The sequence below is a fragment of the Equus asinus genome, chromosome 6 (genome assembly GCF_041296235.1).
Source record: "Equus asinus isolate D_3611 breed Donkey chromosome 6, EquAss-T2T_v2, whole genome shotgun sequence".
NCBI lineage: Eukaryota > Metazoa > Chordata > Mammalia > Perissodactyla > Equidae > Equus > Equus asinus.
The window spans coordinates 17,264,497-17,285,531 of NC_091795.1; the positions used below are offsets into that span (position 1 = coordinate 17,264,497).

Consider the following 21,035-nt stretch of genomic DNA (forward strand, 5'->3'; position numbering starts at 1 on the left):
CCGCGGGGGCGGGGCCGGCGACTTCCTGCTGTGCCCTTGTATGGTTACCCGGGAGGCCGGCCCACGGGTACTTAAGCCCGGCGCTGCAGAGGGCGCCCAGAGCAGACGGCTCGGAGAGCGCGGCCGCCACGAGAGCGCGGGAGCGCGAGAACAGAGGGGGATTGGGAGAGGCAGAGGAGAGGGAAGAGGAGGAAGAGCAGGCTGCCCGGGCCGGCCGCCATGGGGCTGGAGGCGGCGCGCGAGCTGGACTGCGGGGCGCTGGGCGCGCTGCTGCGGGAGCCAAGGGAGGCCGAGCGCACGCTGCTGCTCGACTGCCGGCCCTTCCTGGCCTTCTGCCGGCGCCACGTGCGCGCCGCGCGGCCGGTGCCCTGGAACGCACTCCTGCGGCGCCGCGCGCGCGGCCCGCCCGCCGCCGCCCTCGCCTGTCTGCTGCCCGACCGCGCGCTACGGGCGCGCCTGGCCCGCGGGGAGCTGGCGCGGGTCGTGGTGTTGGATGAAGGCAGCGCCTCGGTAGCCGAGCTCGCGCCCGACGGCCCGGCCCACGTGCTGCTCGCCGCGCTGCTGCACGAGACCCGCGCCGGGCCCACCGCCGTGTGCTTCCTGCGAGGTGAGCGCCCGTGCCCCTGCCCGCGGCCCGCCCCTCCCCGCCCAGCCGGGTCCTCCCGGCTCACCGTGCCCTTACCCTCCCTGCAGGAGGCTTCGATGGCTTCCAGGCCTGCTGTCCCGATCTGTGCTCCGAATCCCCCGTCCCGGCACTGCCGCCTGCTGCGGCCGAAAATAGCCGCTCCGACGCCAGGGCTCCCTTCTATGACCAGGTGAGTTGAGATCAGGGCTCATTGTCACTGTCCCCCTGGCCCCTTATGCAGGATAGGCGCCTCTGTGGAGTCTGCCACTTGTGGATTCGAGGAGTCTGGCCGTGTCCGCAGTCACCTGTGTGTGTGTCCGCATGCAAAAGGGAGCACACCTTTGTGTGCGCCTCTGTGTGTCTCTATATGTCTGCAGCGTATTTGGGGGCTTGAGAGGGACGTGTGTATCTGTGAGCATATATCTCTGCGTGTCCCCTTGTGTCCTGCTCCTATTCCTGAGTCTGATCCCCGGTCAGGAGTGGCTGAGGGCTCCTATTGCCCCGCCCCATGTCTCTGCCCCTACTGGTGGCAGAGCCCTCCAGGGCTGGGCTGAGAAGACCTCACCCCCGCCCTCCCCTCCTCTTCCAGGGCGGCCCTGTGGAGATCTTGCCCTACCTGTTCCTGGGCAGCTGCAGCCACTCGGCAGACCTGCAGGGGCTGCAGGCTTGTGGCATCACAGCTGTGCTCAACGTCTCTGCCAGCTGCCCCAACCACTTTGAGGGCCTTTTGCACTACAAGAGCATCCCGGTGGAGGACAACCAGATGGTGGAGATCAGTGCCTGGTTCCAGGAGGCCATAGGCTTTATTGGTAAGAGGGAGGGCCTCAGCCCCGGAACCTGGAGGAGCCCCAGGGGAGGGGCCTGGAGCACCTGTCTCCTCTTCTGCCCACCTTCCTGTCTGACGCCCCTCCCCCATTTCCCTTGCAGACTCGGTGAAGAACAGCGGAGGCCGGGTGCTGGTACACTGCCAGGCGGGCATCTCGCGCTCCGCCACCATCTGCCTGGCCTACCTGATACAGAGCCGCCGCGTGCGGCTGGACGAGGCCTTCGACTTTGTTAAGCAACGCCGGGGAGTCATCTCTCCCAACTTCAGTTTCATGGGGCAGCTGCTACAGTTTGAGACTCAAGTGCTGTGTCACTGAGGCAGGGCCGGGGCCCCGCCATGCTGGCTCCTCCAGGGCTGAGGCACACATGGCCGCTGACTCCTGGGGGAGCTGCCTCCCTGCAGTCCCCTTCACCTCAGGGAGAGCTGCCCCTTCCTCAGAGTTTGAAAAGCCCTCAGGTGGGGGTGCTGGGGATGCGGGAATGCTGGACTTTCTCACCTGGTGCTCTTCTGCTAGGGGTTTGAGGGCCGGCCCTCATGCGGGGAGGAGAATGGAGGGTATGCCTCCTCCCCATCCTCTGGCAGAAACTAACTGGACTCTACATCCACGGCCACCCACGGGCCCCACCACCATGTTGAAGCCCTTGGCAGCCTGAGAGCTCCAAGGAACAAGCTGTGACAACAGGAGCCCTGTCTGGGGGGTGGGCCACCCGGGGCCTGGAGCCTGCGCCCTGTGCTCCTGGGGCAGCTGCATCTCCCGGAGGTGATGCGTATATTTCGTGTGGACCTCTGCTTGCGTGTGTACGGATGCGAGCATTTCACGCCTGTGAATGCTGGAAAGTTGTGTTCAACTGACATTTAACACTCCCTCCCCCACTTCCTCCCGCCCTGTGGGCGGGGGTTGGAAACTTAGCACTTTATATTTATACAGAACATTCAGGATGTGTCAATAAAATATTGTTTTGTTTAAAAAATAACTTCCCAAGCGTCTGGTCCCAATTTCTGGGAAAATGCTCCAAAGCCGTTTCTTAATCAGACCTCAGCTTTCCTCGTGTGCTGAGGTCTGGAAAGGAAGAAGGAAGGGGCAGGTGTGACCTCCTTGCTAGGAGGCGCCCTCCCGGCTGGGTGTCCCTGTGCTGGGGTCCTTTCCCAGGCAGCGCTCGTCTCGGAGCTGAAAGAGGCCGGTCCTGGGAGGCCAGCTCCAACCTTATTGTTACCGGCTTTGGTCCTGTGGGGGGAAAGGCTGTGTCCATGACTCAGAACTGGGCCCAGCGCTGCCCTGGTCATGCTCACTCCCTTTCTGGAGCATGTGGATGGGTGTCTGTGTGTGCACGCGTGTGCCCATATATGTGGCCGTTCCTATGGGTGTGTCTGTTGTTGGCCTGCACACACCTACATGTCATGAGTGTGGGTGTTCCTATGTACCTGCATGTGTCCGTGCGTGTGTGCATGTGTGTGGCTCTCCCTGGGGCTGTGTGTACGAATGTTAGGCCAGGCCTCCACTTCCCCACAGTAGGGCAGCACAGCCTCTCACCTCTTCTCCTACATCCCGGGCTGGGCCCCCAGGCCTCAGAATGTCTGGAACAGTTCCTTCTTGTCCCCAGAAGGCATGAGGCCTGGTGTCTGGTGCAGAGGACATGTCACTAGGGATGGGCTTCATGACTTTTCACGCCCACCCAACTATGTAGCAGGAGGCATGAGACATGGGCCAGCCCAAGCCAGAAGCAGATGGGTACCTGCCGAGGCTGGCTGAAGCGGGTGCTGTCATTTGCCTGAGAGCCGGGATGCTGAGGCCCTTGAGGGCGGCTCTGTGAGAGCCGATCTTGCTTCAGCCTCCCCTTTGATGTTCCCGGCCACTCGAAGTGTCACCTAGCGAACTCTGTTTTGTCCTTCCAAACTCAGGTCACCCCTACAGAATGCCGTCTCTTACCCAGTGCATTCTGAGCGCCAGCAGGGTACACCTGAGCGGGCAGTGTTGTTTCATGGTTAGGGTACCAGTTTTGTTCAACCTCGCTGTGTTTTAGTTTCCTTGTCTGTAAGATGGGGTTTTATCATTAGCCCCCCCATCTTGGGTGGTCTCGAGAATTACACAAGTCAGGCCGTGTACAGGGCTTCGCCCAGCACCCCATGTAGCAGGTGCTTAGGAAGTGTTAGCTCCCGACGGCCCGTGAGAGACAGCTGTGTGTCTCGACCAGGCTGGCTACTCCTGAGAGCAGGGCCTGTGGTCTGCTCAGCCCCATGCCTGGAGTCTGGCACTGGCGGGCACTCACTCCATGAGGCTCGGTGAAGGCCAGACAGCTTGCCCCCAGAGCCGTGTGGCCTCTGCACTCCCTGGTGGGAACGGAGCACAGCTGGGGTTGTTCTCAGGGCTTCCTCAGGGCCTGAGTGGGCTTCGGTTTGGACCTGCCCACAACCCCCACGCCCAGCTCAGGGTGGGCGGGGGGCCTCTGGGGCCAGTCCCAGCCCTGTCTCACACACAGCAGGGCTGGCGGCTGAGGCCCCTGCCACCCGTCCCCCTATCTCTACCTACCCCTACCCCCATCCCATTCCATCCTATCTCTACCTCACCCTCTCCCACCCCACCCAACCCCCACTGCACCCTCCCCTCCTTGCATTCTTGTTTGTCTTCCAAACTGCATTTCTTTCTTCTTTCTCTCTTCTTTTCTATTTCTCCTTTCTCTCTTTCCTTCTCTTTTATTTATTTATTTTAAAATTTTTAATTGTGGTAAAAACATATAAAATTTACCGTCTTTACTATTTGTAAGTGTACTGTTCATTAAAGTTAAACGCATTCACATAGTTGTGCAATGGATGTCCAGAGCTTGACACTCTGTACTCGTTAAAACGGTGGCTCCCCAGTTCTGCCTGCGCCCGGTCCCCGGCAACCACCGGCCTATTTGCATCTCCGAATCTGACTATGCCAGGGACCTCGTGTAAGTGGAGTCATACAGTATTTGTCCTCTTGTGACTGTCTTATTTCACTTAGCATAATGTCCTCGAGACAAACTGCATTTCTTAACTGAGAATCTGTTTCTCTTCCCAAGCAGGGTGATTATTTATTACCATGCTTATGTTACTGTGCACTCCTCTGAGGCGGTTGCTTGCTGCGTCCTCCCCTCTGTTAACACTCTACCTGGGCAGCAGGGCATCTGTCTTCATCACGGTCCCCCTCTGATTCTGACTCCTGTCTTTTGAGAAATGCTGGATTCCAGGCCTGGCAGGATGCTGAAGGGCACTTGTGGACAATAGATGGCGACCTTGGCTCTCTTGCTTCCTTTCACGGGGCAGTTGTAGGGGGGTGGCCCCAAATCCTCTACCTCCAGGATTTAAATCCAGGTGGGCCCCTTGGTGACCAAGCTCCGAGGATAGGCCTCCTGAGAGGGTGATGGGTGCAGAGGAGGAGGAATACGGGTAAGGAGCTTCAGTTTCTGAATCTGTGAAACGGGTATAAACACCGATTTTGCAAAGCTGTTGTGGGGATGACAGGGGTAGTGTCCATGCGAGGGTGTAGGTATCCAGAAGTTCTCTCTCTTTCCGCATGGCAGGCTTCTCTGGGGCGCCGGTGACCCCGGGGGTTCAGCTTGTGAACTTCTACTGACCCTGCACTTTTGATCGTCCATATCAAAATGAAAGCTTAGAAAAATGTAGTCACCTTTTCCTCCTTTCACCTCAGGGTCTCAGGCAGCTTTTCCCACGTCTCAGCTCAGGGTGGGGGCAGGAAAGGGGGCTCCCCCATTTGGAGGTCGAGGTCCCTCCCAGCGCTCCCGCCTCAGCGCCTTTCTGCAATGTTTCTCTGCCCCCTGGTGGTGGGAGGGGACCTCAGAAGAGGCGCACCCCCAGTGGGACAACCATCCGAGGTTGCCTTATGCCTGGCTTCTCCCCACCTTCTTGTCCACTTCAGCCAGCCCAGGAGGGGTCTGACAGGGTCCAGAAGGCTCGGGCCTGGGCAGGGGGTGGGGAGCACGTGAGGGAGTGGGCAGGGCTGCAGGTGGGGGCTGCTGGGCGGGGCACAGGTGGAGTTGGTTGGGGCAGGCCTGCAGGTGGGGGCTGGAGAAGCTGCCATTTAAGGGGAGGGGGTGGTGCTAAGCCTGCCATGAGGCTGCCTTGTCCTGCTGGGGGTTTGAGCTCCTGCTTGTTGAGGGGCCAGTGAGGGCCCGCCACAGGCAGCATGAGCATGGGGGGCCTCTGGCCTTGGGTGCTGGGTCTGCTATCTGTTCCAGGTAAGCAGGCTGCCTCACTCTCCTCCTTTTGGCTCCAGCCTGCAGAGTGCTGGGGAGAGGCCAGAAAGGTGTGGCTGGTGTCCGCAGGAATCTAAAAGGCTCAGAGAACTGGCTCTCCAAGGAATGTTCCTAGAAGTCAATTCCCGGTGGCCCCAAGGGGACCTGAAGACCCTGGTTGCAGAGGGCCTGCCTGGCAGGAGTGGCACTCCAGACGTCCTTGTTCTGCTGGCTGTGCCAGGCTTGCCCAGGCTGAGAAGGGAGCCATGGGGCAGGGTCTGAGACTAGCCCGCACCCTGCCATCAGCGTTGGAGCCTGAGGTCCATCCCTGCCTCCTTCCTGCTCCCTCCCCTACCTCACACACACCCAGACACTCAGAGCATGTGGCTGCCTGGTGTTGGTCCCGCTAAGGGAGCTCCTTGCTCAGTTGTTTGGGCCTCAGCACCAGCTGGGGCTGAGAGGAGAGGCTCCCAGGACTCCTTGCTGGAGGCCTCCCTTTGTGAAGGGCCTGGGTCTTGAGGTCTGACACCCCACCCCGACCCATGTCCTGTCGTCCTGTCTCACCAATGGGGGCATCTCGGGCACCAGTGTGTATGCACCTGTCTGTCTGGGCCAGGTTTGATCCTAGGAGCACCCTCAGCCTCCAGCTGCCCAGGAGCCTGTGAGCCCAGCTTCTCAGAAGGTCTGGCCCCTGAGGCAACCCAGACGTCTTGGGACAAGGACATCCCTGCGATTAACCAAGGTGAGGGCACTGTGTCTTCTCGTGGGGTGGAGGGGATTTAAAATTGTCCATAGTGTGCTGAAAACCATGCCAAGCACTCAGGCGAGCAGAAGCAGCTGGGAGGGACCGTGCTGGCTCGCTCGGCCGGCTCTCTATGAGCAACCTCTTAGGAGTCTATTTTCCTGTGTCTTCTCTGCTGGGTTGTTACTTCCACAAGAAGGGAGAAAAGCGTAGGTTTTTAAAGACGGCCTGATGTAAGCATGGGTCCTCGGGGCTCTCCAAGTCTGGTGTTGAGCCAAGTTATTAGTGGATGTTTGGAAACGTATCACTGCCTGGTGCAGGATGGTGGGCAGGTGTGAGGGTATGAGGACAGAGAAGCACGAGGCTCAGTGCCCCCTGTCTGAGGTCTCAGCTGAAGAAGAACAGATAGATTTCCTGGGACAGAGCTGGTAGAAACCGACCAGAGTGCAGATGCTGGAGCTGAAGCTGAGGGATGGGCAGCTGCCAGACGTGGGGATGTGGTGGCCACTGTGTGGTTGGCCCCTCTCCTTCTCTGTCAGCTCACTTGGAGCCCCAGTGCTGCTGAGCACGAGCAGGTCAAGATGCCACCTTTTGGTCACTGTGACTGGTCTGGAGATAGCCAGAACCAATCTGAGGCTTCCCTGGCATTGATTTTCAGCTGCCAGGGAGGACACTCTCAGCCCTGGCTGCTGGTGGCCCGATGGCCATCTGCGAGCCTCTGGATAGCAGGTGTTGATGCCCTTCACCAGGAAGCACACCCTCCCCAGCGGCTGCGAATGTTGGCTGCTCAGGCCTCACAGCTGAAGGCCATCAGCCGGTCGCCTGGGGGGGGCCACACCCTCCCCTGCCCGGGCCGGCCCCCAGTGACTCATACAGGGCATGGGGCTGGCCCCCGCCTCAAGGGGGGACAAGTCTGTGGTGCCATTTGGGGTCCAGAGCTCCCTGGGATGAGGTTGAGGCTACCCTCCAGCTGAGCCCAGTTCTTCCCCAGCGCTCTCCAGCTGTCCTCGCTCCCACAATAAAGCACTTGCAGATGCTTCTGGGGAACCCAACCCAAGGCTCCTCCAGGGTGCCCGGAGCTCTTCTAAGATTCCTCGTGGGGCTGATGATATCTTAGTAAAGAGGCTGTGGGGAAGGGCTGCCAGCTGTGGCAGAAAACGAGGTGGGAGGAGAGAGAAGCGGAGACAAGCTGAGACGGGGAGGGAAGGGGAGAAAGAGGGAGAGCCAGGCTCACTAGAGGGAGCCAGTACTCACCTCCTATGGTGGTACGAGCTGGAATTTCTGTCACCTGCCACCATGAGGGCCCCGAGTATCACACAGGTGGGTAGGAATTAGATAGGGGATGTGGTGGGACAGGAGAGCCCAGGGCATGTTCTGAGGAGTGGGGCTTGGGCTGGGGTGGAGGATGGAGACAGCTGGAAGAAAAGGCTGCTTCCTGACAGCAGAGGGCCTCGGTGCAGGAGGGAGGAATTGGGCCTGGGCTGTGTGGGTCGTGGGAGCTGTGGACTGTGTTTGAGCAGGAGAAGGATGTGATCAGGCTGAGAAGCACCACGCAGGTTTGTAGACCGGGACTCAGAGAGGCTGTGTGACTTACCTGAGGCCACATAGCCTCAGAGCCTAGGGAAGCTCTAGCTCCGGAGTCGGAGGAGGGCCAGACCCTGGGGTTTCTTGGCCTGAAAGCCAAGGTCTCTGCTGGACCTGCTCAGGGGGCACGGGCCCATGCACACCCCTCCCTTCCTTCCCAGGGCTCATCCCAGAGGAAACCCCAGAGAGCAGCTTCCTCCTCGAGGGGGACATCCTCCGGCCGGTGAGTGTGAGCATGCACACACGTGGGTGTAAATAACCTCACAGATAGCGTTAGAGGCCTTTGAGCCCACCCCCAGGCATATTGGGGCTGTGAAATGTGAGGGATCCATCTTCATTGCTCATAGCTTGATAGACACCTTTTCTTGCCAAAGTGAGAGCAAATGTTCTGTTAGGAACAAGCCAGCCTAAGCGCTAAGGGTCGATCTGGAGGGGTGGCGGCAGCAGTCAGCCTGGGAGGGCTTCCTGAAGGAGAGGGTTTGAACTCTCAAGACGCAGCTGGGTACCCTGCCCAGGAGAGGTGCTTAGGAAGTAGTGGGATGAGGGGAGACAGGAGCACAGGTTGGCAGAGTGGCTGGTGGGGCTGTGGGCAGGTGTGGTGTGAACACTGGGGGTGGTAGTGGTGATCTGGGGAAGACAGGACAGGGAGTAATGGGACCCCATCCTGGCAGGGGGTGAGGGGCTGAGTCAGAAACGCAGCAGGCCTGATGGGAATTGGGAGCACTTGCCAGTGGAGGAGGGCACATCCTGTGTTCAGGAGAACCATGCCATCTTTCAGGAGACTGGGGATGGCAGGAGGTGATCCAGTGACAGACTGTTCTGTGGATTGGAAGCCGCCGCTGATGGCGCAGCATGAGGCTGGCTGGAGAGGGCCTGGGCAGGACCCCCAGGGGCAGGGCGAGGCCCCTGTTCCTGGTGACCCAGTGAGGGCAGCGGGTAAGAGCAGAGTCCAGGAAAACCTCTGGTAGCTGGTGAGGCAGGACCTGCTGGGGTGCTGTGAAGCCCAAGCTTCAAAGGGTATGGTTGGTAGAAGAATGGAGCATGGAGCTGCAGAGGCCAGGGGTGTCGCCTTAGCATCAGCCTGAGGAGGACCTTGTCCCAGTCTTTCCACCTGCACATTCAGGAAGCTTGGCGAGGGGCACTGCCGAAGTGCTTGCAGGGGGCTGCCTGGGGAGCCCTGAGCCCTTCTGAGCTGGGCCCCCTGGGGCCCACGTCTAAAAATAAGTTTCGAGTTCTGTGTTACACAGAGCAAAGCGTCATGTTGTGCACCATCATGCACACAGCTGGCCTGCTGACTTCCCATGCTGCTATCCCATTTCTAATGGCCTCCCACCCTCACGTACCTGGGGCCTGCCTCTCACATCCTTAGACCTCTTGGGGCCTGAGGTGTGGCATCCTTGTGGGCAGGAAGCTTGGGTGGCCTGGGTCCCTGAGCTGCCCTCTCTCCTCAGAGTCCCTTCCGGCTGTTGTCGGCTTCCAGCAACAAGTGGCCCAAGAATGATGGGGTCGTGGAGGTCCCCTTCCTGCTCTCCAGCAAGTACGGTGAGTGAGTGTGCACCCCCAGTCCTGGGAGCCGCAGGCTTCCCTCCCTGCCCCAGGCCCTTAGTCCAAATGCAGCCTGGGCTCCTCTCTGGGTTTTTTTCCGTCTTCTTCCACATCACCACCCGCCTCCACCATCACCCCATAAAGGGCCCTTCCACCAGAAGCCCTTCTTTTCCTGAGGGCTCCTGAGTTGAGATGGTTAAATCCTCGAAGAGCTCATGGGGAAGGTACATCTAGGTACTATCGGATCTGTCTTGAGACCGAATGGTCCAGTGGACAGTGACCTACCCAAGGTCACACACCTGGGTCTGTCTGGAGCCCCACTTTCTTCCCCCAGCACTGTCACCTGCCCTTTCTTGATGTTCCATCTTGGGAGAGTGATGTGAGGCTCAGTGGCCCATCCCACTGCAGGCTTCAGGGGGCACGAGGCTCTGGGGGCCTGGCTGGGGGTTCAGCCAGGGCGTCCTCCCCAGACCAGCCCAGCCGCGAGGTCATCCTGGAGGCCTTCGCCGAGTTTGAACGCTTCACGTGCATCAGGTTTGTCGCCTACCAGGGCCAGAGAGACTTCATTTCCATCATCCCCATGTCTGGGTAAGTCCTCCTGGGGGTGTGTGTGCGCGTGTGTGTGCAGGGGGAGTTCCTCAGCTTGCTTCTGAGTTCAGCCGGGAATTAACTAAGCCATTGTCTCAAACTTACTTCTGGGTCTGTCTTCCTGGGTGCAAAGTCCCCGTGCCCACTCTGAGGGGTTTGCCCAACGTGAGCTGGACCTACAGATACTCAGGGCAGAGGTCGGGGAGAGGAGGGGAATTAGTGCTCGCCCTCCTTAACGAAGCCCTCGTCTCGGGGAGACTTCATGGTCTGGTGAGTGAGTGCAGGTTTTGTGGGACAGACCTGGCCTCGGATCCCGGTTCCACAATGCAGGAGCCACCTGACTGCGGGCAAGTCTCTTAACTTCTGAGCCTCTTCCCCCTTCTGAGATGGGGATGATTGGCAATACCTAATTCCTAGCTTGTCAGTGGCCTAAGATAATGTGTGGGAAAGCTTTGACTCAGGGCCCTCCCACCCCACAGCCATATGTTCACTTAAGGAGCTGCTCCTGTTACCCACGTCAATATCAGTTCCGCCTTCTCCCTGCCGCCCAGGCTGGTGATGGGGTCCCAGTACACCCATTTTACAGAAGGTCAGGTAGTGAAGGGACTTGGGAGCAGCAAGCCTGGGACTAGAGTCCAGGATGGGGACTACCTGTTGGTGCTCATTCATCCTGGGACTTGAGAGGAGGGGGCAGGGGCCTGGGTCTATTCTGGCTTTCTCTGGGCTGGTGCCCACCAAGCTCTTTCTCATGGCCCTGCAGGTGCTTCTCGGGTGTGGGACGCAGTGGAGGGATGCAGGTGGTATCCTTGGCACCCACCTGTCTCCAGAGGGGCCGGGGCATTGTCCTGCATGAGCTCATGCACGTGCTGGGCTTCTGGCACGAGCATGCACGGGCTGACCGGGACCGCTATATCCGTGTCAACTGGAATGAGATCCTCCCAGGTAAGCCAGGTCGTGCACAGGCCAGGCTGGCCCCGGGGGGCCCACGGGGAGAGGGCAGCAGGCGCGGGCCAGGGCCTGAGGAGTTGCTGGGCTACTTGGAAGAGGTTGGCCATCTTCTCCCACCACCTACCTGTCTCCCATGGGGAAGGTGGTGTTCCTGCTTCTCTCTGAGACCTGGAGAGTGGTCCAGATGCTGTTGCTCCGGGCTCCAAGCCTTCACCTGCCCACCCACAGTCACCCCTGAGCTAGGGCAACACCACTGAGCACTCTCATCTCTCCTCACTGAGACTGTGGGTTACTTGAGGATGGGGCTGGTGGTATCTTATGACGTTTGCTCTTTGTGTACTCAACTAGAGTCCCTCAGGCTCCAGACTCCGCTGTGTGCTGTGGGGGCAGGGGCTGTGTTCCAGCTGTGGGGGCTGAGCCAAGAGAGAAGCCCTGGAGATAGTAGGCTGCATGCCCAGTGCCAGACAGAGGAGGCTGAGGGTAGTGCTGAGGGGCTCGGTGCCTGTGAGATGGGCACTGATGGGCACGTGGGACAGAGGAGGCACAGGGAGACCACGTCTAAAAGGCGGCAGCGTGAAAGCAGAGGTTGTCTGGGGAGTGGGCCACTGCACCAGAGGCCAGTGAATGGCAGCAGCTGTGTGCTGGGTAGGCCCTGGGGATCTGACCTCAGTAAAGGTGGGACTCCGCCCTCGAGGGGCTTGACATCCTGATTCGTGGGGTAAGAGGAGTAGAGTCAGTTGCTTCATGAGGGAGGGGAGCAGAGGACGTGCATGATCAGCAGTTTGGTTTGGGGGGTGGGAGCAGAGGGGGAGGAGTGGGAAAGCTTCCTGCAAGCAGAGGGCGTTTGGCTCAGGCGCCCCTGCTGCTGGGGCCAGCGTTAGCCAGGTGGAATGGCGGGGGAGGGGGCCCAAGGAGACCAGAATGCATGGAGCCCCCAGAGAAAGCGGTGGTCTGGGGGATGTGGGTAGCTCCTTATAATGAGATGGGGGATGGAGATTGGAGATTAGGGAAGTGGGGAAGAGGGGTGATAGTGACTTTGTGCCCTGAAAATAGAGACCATAATCCCTCCAAGTGCTCGTGGAATACTTGTGAAAACTTAGCAGGTGATAGCCAGAAAGTACAAATTTGAAAAAGCGGAGTCAATACAAACCTTCTGATCATGATGGAAAGTAGAAGATAGAAACTAGTGACAAATCAGTCAAAAACTGCTTCCACTTGGAAATTAAAGTCCGACAAACAACAAACCTCTTAGCTCTGGGGTTAAAGAAATTCCCAGATTTCTGGAAAAAATTCACAAACACAGAGCCAGGGGCTCACAACTAAAGCAGCGCTGAGGGGAAATGTGTAGGCTTAAGTGCTTACATCAGTAACCAGGACGAATTAAGTGTTTCAGTCCAAGTCAAGAAAAAATAAAGCAGGAGGGAATTAAGGTAAAAGCAGAAACTAATGAGTTAGAAAACAGCACTAATAAACTCAAGAGCTGGTTTCTTAACATAAAACAAGTGAAAACATTGGCTCCCCTAATGGAAAACACTGCTTAAGAACGGAGAAAAATGAGAGTGCATTTGTGGTTAGTGACTATGTACAGAATAAGCTCTGCAAAGATACACAAATAATAACAGTAATTAACTGAGGGTGGGGAGGTCGGAACTCAAAGGGGAATGGGGTTGGAGATTTGTTATATCTTCTAACATTTCTTGATTCTTGAATCAGATCAATATATTGCCTATTCAAAATTATGTTCAATAACTTAAGGGATTTTAAAAAGAAATGAGCACTCTCTAGGGGCAGGTGTTTCAGGCAGGTGATGGATATAAAGGCGGTGGAATGCCATTTGGTTGGTGGTGAGGAGGCTGCTGGTGCCCAGGAGGAGGGTGTGGGAGGGGCTGGCTGGGATTTGGCGGGCAGAGATGGAGGCGCAGCTCTTCTTTCGGAGGCTCACTGTGAGGGCAGGAGAGAAGTAGGGGAAGGGACCCCTGCCCGTCCCAGGCCTGGAGGACCCAAGTGACAGGGAGAAGTGGGTGCTCTGGCCAACGGGGAAGCGCTGGATTCCAAACATGGGGGTGGGTGCTGCTGGCTGGAGGCAGGAAGAAGGTGGGCTTGCTGCTGGAGACCGGGCGTTCACAACAGCAGGAGATGGGCGAGCACGTCACTAAAGCTGGGTTCAGGAGTAGGCACCTTATCTCGCAGGCAGGGGGCGTCCAAGGCACTCTGAGCAGCATGTGACTGTGGAAGCTGTAGGTTGATCAAAGATAGTCTCACACCAGGTGAGCTTGAGAGGAGGAGGAGGAAGTGGAGAGAAGTCTTAGGGAGCTACTGCCAAACAGCCACAAGGTCCCTGTGCTTCCACATCAGCTGATACAGTTCTGGACCCTCCCCAGGGTGGGGCAGGGCGGGGCAGGAATAGGCAGTGAAGACACGAAGGAGATGGGGACAAGGGGAGTGCAGTGCAGGAGGAAGCACATTTGGCTGTAGTTTTGGACACCTCAGCTTAAGTATCTTATAAGTTCTCAGAAGTCCCCTATCCCCTTCCCTGCCCCCCACTGCTCCTCTACCCCGCCTGCCCCCATCCCCCATCGCCAAGTATTTTTTCAGGCTTTGAAATCAACTTCATCAAATCTCCGAACAGTAACATGCTGGTGCCCTATGACTACTCATCAGTGATGCACTATGGGAGGTGAGGACCCCTTTCTGTTTCTTCCTTCCCTCCTCACTGCCTTGCCAGCCCCTGCTGTGATCCTGACTCAGGCCCCAACCTACTGGGTTTCAGGCTTGCCTTCAGTCGGCGTGGGCTGCCCACCATCACGCCGCTCTGGGCCCCCAGTGTCCACATTGGCCAGCGATGGAACCTCAGCACCTCGGACATCACACGGGTCCTCAGGCTTTATGACTGTAGCCCAAGTGGCCCCGACCCCCGTGGGAGAGGTGAGTGATATGGGCAGAATGGTTTGAAGAACCTGGAGCAGGCTGCTGTGTCGAGTGTGTCGATGAGGGTGAAGCGGTGGGAGATGAGGCTGCAGAGGTGAGCAGGGCAAGATCACCGGGGACTCACCATGAGAGATGTAGAAAAGGCATTTGAAAAAGGTTAACACTCACTTATGACTAAAAACTCTTAGCGTATAGGAATAGAAGTCACTTTCTTAACCTTAACTTGGGTATCTACCAAAAACCCAGAGCAAAAATCATTTTTTAATGTCGAAACATTCAAATCTGAACCAAAGCAAGTTTTCCCTCTATTCTATCTGTTCAACCCTGTAGGGAAGGTCTTGGCCACTGCGGTACAATGAGAAAAAGAAAGTCTGAGGGTGGGGAAGGAAGCAAAAACTGTCACTGCTCATAGGTGGTGATTTTCTGCATTGAAGGCAACAAAATCTATAAATTAGTAGAATATTAAGAATTTTAAAAGGTAGATGTAATCAATATATAAAACAATTGTATTTCTGTACATCAATAGAAAACATAATTTTTAAAAACAACATTATAATAGCAATAATAAAAATAAGGTCCCAAGGAATAAATCTGATGGAAGCTGTATAAAAACTCTTACGGAAAATTAACCTTTATTAAAATCATTAAAGATACCTAAATACACAGAGAGATGTATCACATATCATTAATAGGAAGACAATGTAAAAATGTCAGTTCTCCCCAGCCCAATCTATAGATTCAACAAATTCCCACCGAAAATCCCAATGAGTTTCTTGACAATCTGGATAAGGTGATTCTAAAATTTGTGTAAAAACATTGAAGGCCAACAATAGCCAAGAGACTCTCGAAGAAAAATAAAGTGGAGGGACTTGCCCTAGCAAATATCAAGATATATAGTTTATAAAATGTCTTCATATAAATGTTTAACATATAAAATGTATAAATGTGTATACATTTACATATATGTACATAAAACGTACAGCATATAAAATGCCTCTATATAATTGTGTAGCATTGGTGTAAGGATAGATAATTGCTCATTGAAACGGAAGGAGGAGTCCAGAAACGAATCCTACTCAGAAGTGGAACCTCGATTAGGGCGCATTGACGGTCCCTAGGGAGAGAAGAGACTAGCCATGAAATGGCTCTCAGACAACTGGTTATCTATTTTAAAAACGGAATTCCTGACTCATCATGCACAAATTCTAGCTATATACAAGACTTACATGTAAATAGAAAAACTTTAAAACTTTTAGAAGAAATATAATATCTTCATGACCTTGGGATAGGTAAGGATTTCTTAAGACACAAACAACAAAGATCATAAAACTGGAAAGATGCATGAATCCAACTACATTAACCATAACAGCTACTATTTACCAAAAGGCATAAAAGTGAAAATATGAGTTACAAATCAGAATTTTTGTAACACGTAACTAATCATATCCAAAATATATAAAAAAGCTTCTACATGTTAATGAGAAACCACAAAGTAGAAAAATGGGCAAGAGATTTAACAAGTGTCTCACAGAAGAAATGGAAAATAAACATTAGTAATGGAGGAAATGCAAATGAAGGCCACAATACCATTTACACCCCCTAAATTGGCAGAAATTTAAAAGTCCAATAATACCAAATACCAATAAGAATATGGACCACAATGACATTTGTACTCAGCTGACAGGAGTGTGAATTGCTGCAACCACTTTGGAAAACAATTTGCCATCTTGTCAAGTTGAAGTGCGCACACCCCATGCCCCAGATCCTACTCCTAGGGTCATGTTGTGTGTGAGTGCCCGCAACCCAGCTGTGGGCAATCACTAATCTACGCTCTGTCTCTATAGCTTTGCCTGCTCTGGACATTTCCTATAAATGGAATCATATGATATGAGACCTTTTGTGTCTGTCTTCTTAGCATGACGTGTTGAAGTTTCATCCACGTTGTAGCATGTGTCAGTACTTCATTCTTTTTCATTGTTGAATGTAATATATCCATACAATGGAATGTCAATTTGTTTATCCATTGATCAGTTGAAGGATATTTGGGTTGTTTCTACTTCTTAGCTATCGTGACTAATGCTACTATGAACATTGGTGTATGAGATTTTGTGAGCACATGTTTTCTTTTCCTTTGGGTATATACTTAGGAGTGGAATTGCTGGCTCCTCTAGTGACTCCGTATTTAACTGCTAAATTGTTTTCCAAATTGGGTGCACCATTTTTCATTCCCACCAGCAATGTATGAAGAAGGTTCCAATTTCTCCACGCCCTTGCCAAAGCTTGTTATTATCTATTCTTTTGATTATAACCATCCTAGTGGGTGTGAAGTGGTATCTCATTGTAGTTTCGATTTGCATTTCCCTGATGACTAAAGATGTTGAGCACCTTCTCATGTGCTTATTGGCCATTTATGTATCTTCTTTGGAGAAGTGTTTCTTCAAATCCTTTGCCCATTTTTCAGTTGGGCTGTCTTTTTATAGCTGAGTTGTAGGAGTTCTTTATATATTCTAGATACATGTCCCTTATCAGATATATGACTTGGAAATATTTTCTCACATTCCATAGGTTGTTTTTATACTTTCTTGATGGTGTCCTTTGAATATAAACATTCTTAATTTTGGTGATGTCCAACTTAGCTACTTTTTCTTTTATCACTGTGCTTCTGGTGTCATATCTCAGAAGGCTTTGCCTAACCCAAGGTCATGATCCTGTCTTTTGCATGTGACTATCCAGTTGTTCCAGCACCATTTCTTAGACTATTCTTTCCCATAATATCAAATATTACATACCTTCTTTTTAGTTAAAAAGAATAGGAGATAATATGGCAAGAGCTTTGTGGGTAACTGTCCTAGAGGTTTTACTATCATGAGGAACAGAATTGGGAGGTGGCTGGACGGGACTGTGGGTCAAGAGAAGGGTTACCAAGATGGCAGACGTGGGAGCGTGTTTACATGCTGAAATGACCCAGTGGAGAAGGAGAGAAGGTGGATTCAGGAGGCAGAAGGAAGAATATCGAGAACATTTGGGGAGGAGCTGCCCTTGGTAGGAGCTCAGGAGCTTCCTCGGACCTAACGAGAAGGAAGATAGACCCTAGTTTGCATGAGAATCTTGGGCTGTGCAGATGAAGGGGCTTCTGTCCAAGGGTTTTGATTGCATAAAGAGTGAGGTGAGGTCGCCAGCCAAGAGGTCGAGGAGAAGAGGTGAAGCCGCTGACTGGAGAGCAGGAAGGGGAACCTGGTAGAGACACATGGCAGGGCTGTGGGTGGTGCTGGGGCGGCTGGCTGCCCTGGTGGGGGCATGGTGTAGGTTGGCGACTTGGTCCTCCGGGACTGGGGTTTTGTGGGCAAGTCTGACAGAGGGGGAGGTGCTTGAGGATGTCTCCAAAGGAGTGATTGTAATGAAGGCCGTGGAGCCCAAGCCAGGTGAGGAGAGTGGTCTGGAAGTGAGGAGGTTGGAGCAAGAAGACATTGGAGTCTGTGGCTCAGCGGGGCTGAAGAATCGTGATACTGAAGGCGGGTGAGCAGGAAGCAGAGGAGGCCGCAGGCAGGGGGTGGGCTGCAGGAACTGAGACGTCAGCAGAGGTGGTTTCTGGTTCTGACCAGGTCTGAGGAGTGAGTGGGCCGTGAGGTCAATGGGAAGGAGAAGAGTCACCGGTCAGCATGTAGCACCTCAACTCAGATTGGTCAGTGTGGGAGGATGGAAGACTGGGCTCTTCACAAAGGCTTCAGTGCATGGGCGGGAGCGACAGGGAGGGGTGGCGGCAGTGGGTGGGCGGGCAGTCTGGCCAGATAACTGGGGCCAAAAATGAAGATGGGTTTTACAGAGTAGCGGGTATAGCCATGGTCTGGGAGCATCAGTGAAGAGCAAAGCAGGACCTGCCCCACCAAGGGCCCGGGCGTGAGAGCACTCAGCCACGTCCTCCTGATGGCCCTGGGTTTGGACAGAGCTGCAAGTGCAGGGAAAGCTCTTGAGGAGGCTTTGAAAACAGGGTGAGAGGTGGAGTGTTGCTGTGCACAGAGTGGCCAGCAACGGGGTTTGGATGGGGAGGGCTGCAGTGCTAGAGGGGGGGTGACCATCAGAGCAGCCTGGGGCATGGGTGGGAGGTCACAGAAGATCCCAGCGGCCTGCCCTTCTGGTGGTGACCTCTGGGGCCAAGCGGGGAGGGAATGGGAGGGCTCTGGGGTCCTTGTCTCTAAGTCGGCGTTGGGAATTTGGGTCTTGAAGGTACTGGGCAGTGGCTTAGCAGGGGCATGGTGGGTTATCATAGCCCATGAGCTGAGTCTTATGTCACTATGAACAAAGCTGACGACAGCTCTGGCTCTCCCCAGCTGGGCCACACACTTTCCTTCTGTGATTGTGGGACATGACCTCCTCTCTTTCCTGCTCCAGGGTTCCAGGCCCACAGCAGTGGCAGGAGCCCCACTCCTGCCTCAAGACCACACCTGCAGAGGTTTCTGAAGGCATTGTTGGCAGAATCCAGTGGCTCCAGGGCTGGAGGACAGCGTGTCGCTGCAGGGCCTGGAGAGAGCCTACATGGGCTGGAGCCCCCTGCCCTGAGGAATTTCGGTGTGGAGGCCTCTGCAAGACCACCTCAGACCCCAGCTTCCTCCCCAAGGTCAAGGCCTGGAGCAGGTGCTCCTGGTATTGCTCCGGAGCGGTCCTGGCAGGGCCAAGTACCCACTGTACCCCCAGCCCCATCTCTAGAAGCAGAAGACCAGCCAGCACCTATCCAGGCTGCTTTGGGGAAACCCAGCTCAGCCAGGAGCCAGAGTACCTGGAAGTCACATCAGGGGGACCCCCAGAGGTCGAGCCTGTGGCTTCTATCCCTGAGTGGGGAGGGCATCCTCTGCCCGGAGGAGCCGGCTAGCACAACCCTTGACCCCTCTGGGCAGCAGCCCTGTGTTCTAGCCCCAATCTAGCCACCTTGTCTGAGGCCCAGGCCTCTCCCTCTGCCCCCTCCTTCCCCATCATTTCTCCCAAGGGTTCCTGGGGACAGAGGATCCCTTGAGGTCTGTCAGGGGAAGGCAGGCCTGTGGGGGATGCCCGGCTCTGCCCACTCTTGACTTCTGCCTCAGCCCTGGAGGATACTGGGAATGGGCGGTGATGTTCTTCTCCAGGACTCGAGGGATGGGGGTCTAGAGGTGTGGGGCAGAGGCAGGTTCCAGCCCTGAAGGTCCCTGCGAGCCCTCCTGTAGCTGAGGCCCAGTCCCCCGGCATGGACTAAAGGCGCTGCCTCCACCTCTCCCTTGGGTGGGCATTGGGAGCCCTGCGGCTGGGACCCTGGGAGTGGCCTCCTGTCCTGAAGTCTGAGGGCCGGGAATGGTGCCCTGCAGCTGTGGGCTCCAGCCCTGCTCTTCAGGAGGTTTTCAAAGCCGATGCCCTACCCTGCAGCACCGGACGGCTCCCGCCCCAGGGATGCCACCTAGGGGAGCTACCACCCTGCCAAGACTGCATAGCGTCACTCAGCAAGAATGCCGGACTCTGAACACTGGACTCCAAGCTCCTCTCCACCTGGAGTTGCTGTTTCCAGGAGCCCCCACCCCGGGGTTTGTCCAGGGGAGGCCCTGGAAGGTGGAAAGAGGCTGGAGGGCGCACCCTGCTTGTCTTCCTTCAGCCAAACCCCACTCCTCTTCCTCAGCTCCTGGCTCCCTCGTAGGACCTGTTCCAGGGGTGCCAGTGAGCAGCCAGGAGACCCGGTGGTGCTGTTTGCGTGGCTGTCAGAAGCCCAAGGAAGCCCAGCTTGGGGTGGGAGGGAGTGGGAGCCTGTGCGTGTCCCGGGGGCCAGGCGCCTCAGACAATTTTGGGGGAAGGCAGAAATAAAGTTGGGTGCTTGCTCCAGGAGTCGGGTGCCGTGCTGGGCTGACTCTCTCACACATGGGTGCCTTTAACCCTCCTGCCGGCGCTGGGAGGGGCCCCAGGTGCTTATACTCGTTTTCCAGAGGAGGAAACGGGCTCAGTGAAGCAAAGAGTCTGCACAGCGCGGCAGCAGCGCAGGGCTGAGGTGTGGCCTTGCCAACCCCTTGGTGACGTCAGGGGAGAGGAGGGCACGCCCACCGACGCTGGAGCCTCTGCCCTCAGTCTGCCTGGGGTTTCGGTCTCAAGGATTTTCTGAGACCACTCAGGGGCAGGGTCTCGGGTGTTAGCATCAGGGAAGGATCACAGTGGGAGGGGGACACTGTTCCTTGTCCCCAGACATGGGAGGAGGGTGGAGTGGGTGGGCAGGGGCCCTGGCCGTGCTCCTAGCAGAGTGACAGTTCCCCTGGGAGATGCCCAGGCGCAGGCTTTGGGCCAACCCTGAGACAGAGAATGCACCTGTAGTAGCCCTGCCTCTTGGACAAATGAGTGACTGCCTCACGACCTGTCGGTCTCTGAGTCGGTGAGCCAGGCCTCTGGCAATGGGCTGGGGTTTCCTGCGGGCCACACTGGGTCAGAGAAGGTGATGTCTGTGTGTGCCATGAGGCCCTCCCAGCTTTCAGAGGCTGCCATCACTGGCCTCTGTTAGGATGTGGTCTTTGGTCTCGGAATTGCCAGAGAGCTCTTGGCTGGTTCCACAAGCCCCACTCTGACTCTGGTGGTTCAGCCCCTGGAGCACCAGCATGGGGGGTGTGATATGTATGGGGCCCTGGGGTATTGACCAGAGCCCTGGTGGCTAGCCACCCCCAAGGTCTGTGGCCTGTCCCCCAATTCCCAACCACATAGCTATGTGGGCTCACTCATCAACTTATTCACTCATTCAACAGACATCTATTGAATTAGGTGCGAGGCTGGCTCTGTTACAGGCAGTGTGAATAACATGATGAGCAAGGCAGGGTTTCTATCGTAGAGTTTATTGAGGGGTGGGGATGGGGGCAGTAAACAGGCCAATAAGAAAGCACCTGGGATTGATAAGTAGTGGGGGAGGGGAGCCTTCATTTAGGTTGATGGCATTTCAACTGAAACCTGAATGACTGGAGGAGGCTACCCTGGAAAAATCTGGGGGGGGGGGGGGCGGAAAGCAGCCAGTGCAAAGGCCCTGAGGCAGGAAGAAGCAAGATG

At 55.6% G+C, this 21,035-nt stretch overlaps 2 protein-coding genes across 2 annotated transcripts; both read left to right on the forward strand.

Annotated features, from left to right (window-relative positions):
- The first annotated feature begins 89 nt into the window (after nt 1–89).
- Nucleotides 90–2,425, forward strand: DUSP2 (dual specificity phosphatase 2). The gene is made up of 4 exons (XM_044772894.2): nt 90–607; nt 694–815; nt 1,215–1,434; nt 1,553–2,425. The coding sequence occupies exons 1-4, from the start codon at nt 220–222 to the stop codon at nt 1,765–1,767; spliced, it is 945 nt and encodes a 314-aa protein (XP_044628829.1). The 5' UTR covers nt 90–219; the 3' UTR covers nt 1,768–2,425.
- Nucleotides 2,426–5,622: 3,197 nt separating this feature from the next.
- Nucleotides 5,623–19,996, forward strand: ASTL (astacin like metalloendopeptidase). Its single transcript, XM_014864218.3, is given in 10 exon segments — nt 5,623–5,668; nt 6,282–6,407; nt 8,153–8,214; nt 9,443–9,533; nt 10,007–10,124; nt 10,885–11,066; nt 13,668–13,749; nt 13,843–13,997; nt 18,390–18,733; nt 18,735–19,996. Coding segments are annotated over 10 exon segments (1,302 nt in total). The 3' UTR covers nt 18,831–19,996.
- Nucleotides 19,997–21,035: the final 1,039 nt, after the last annotated feature.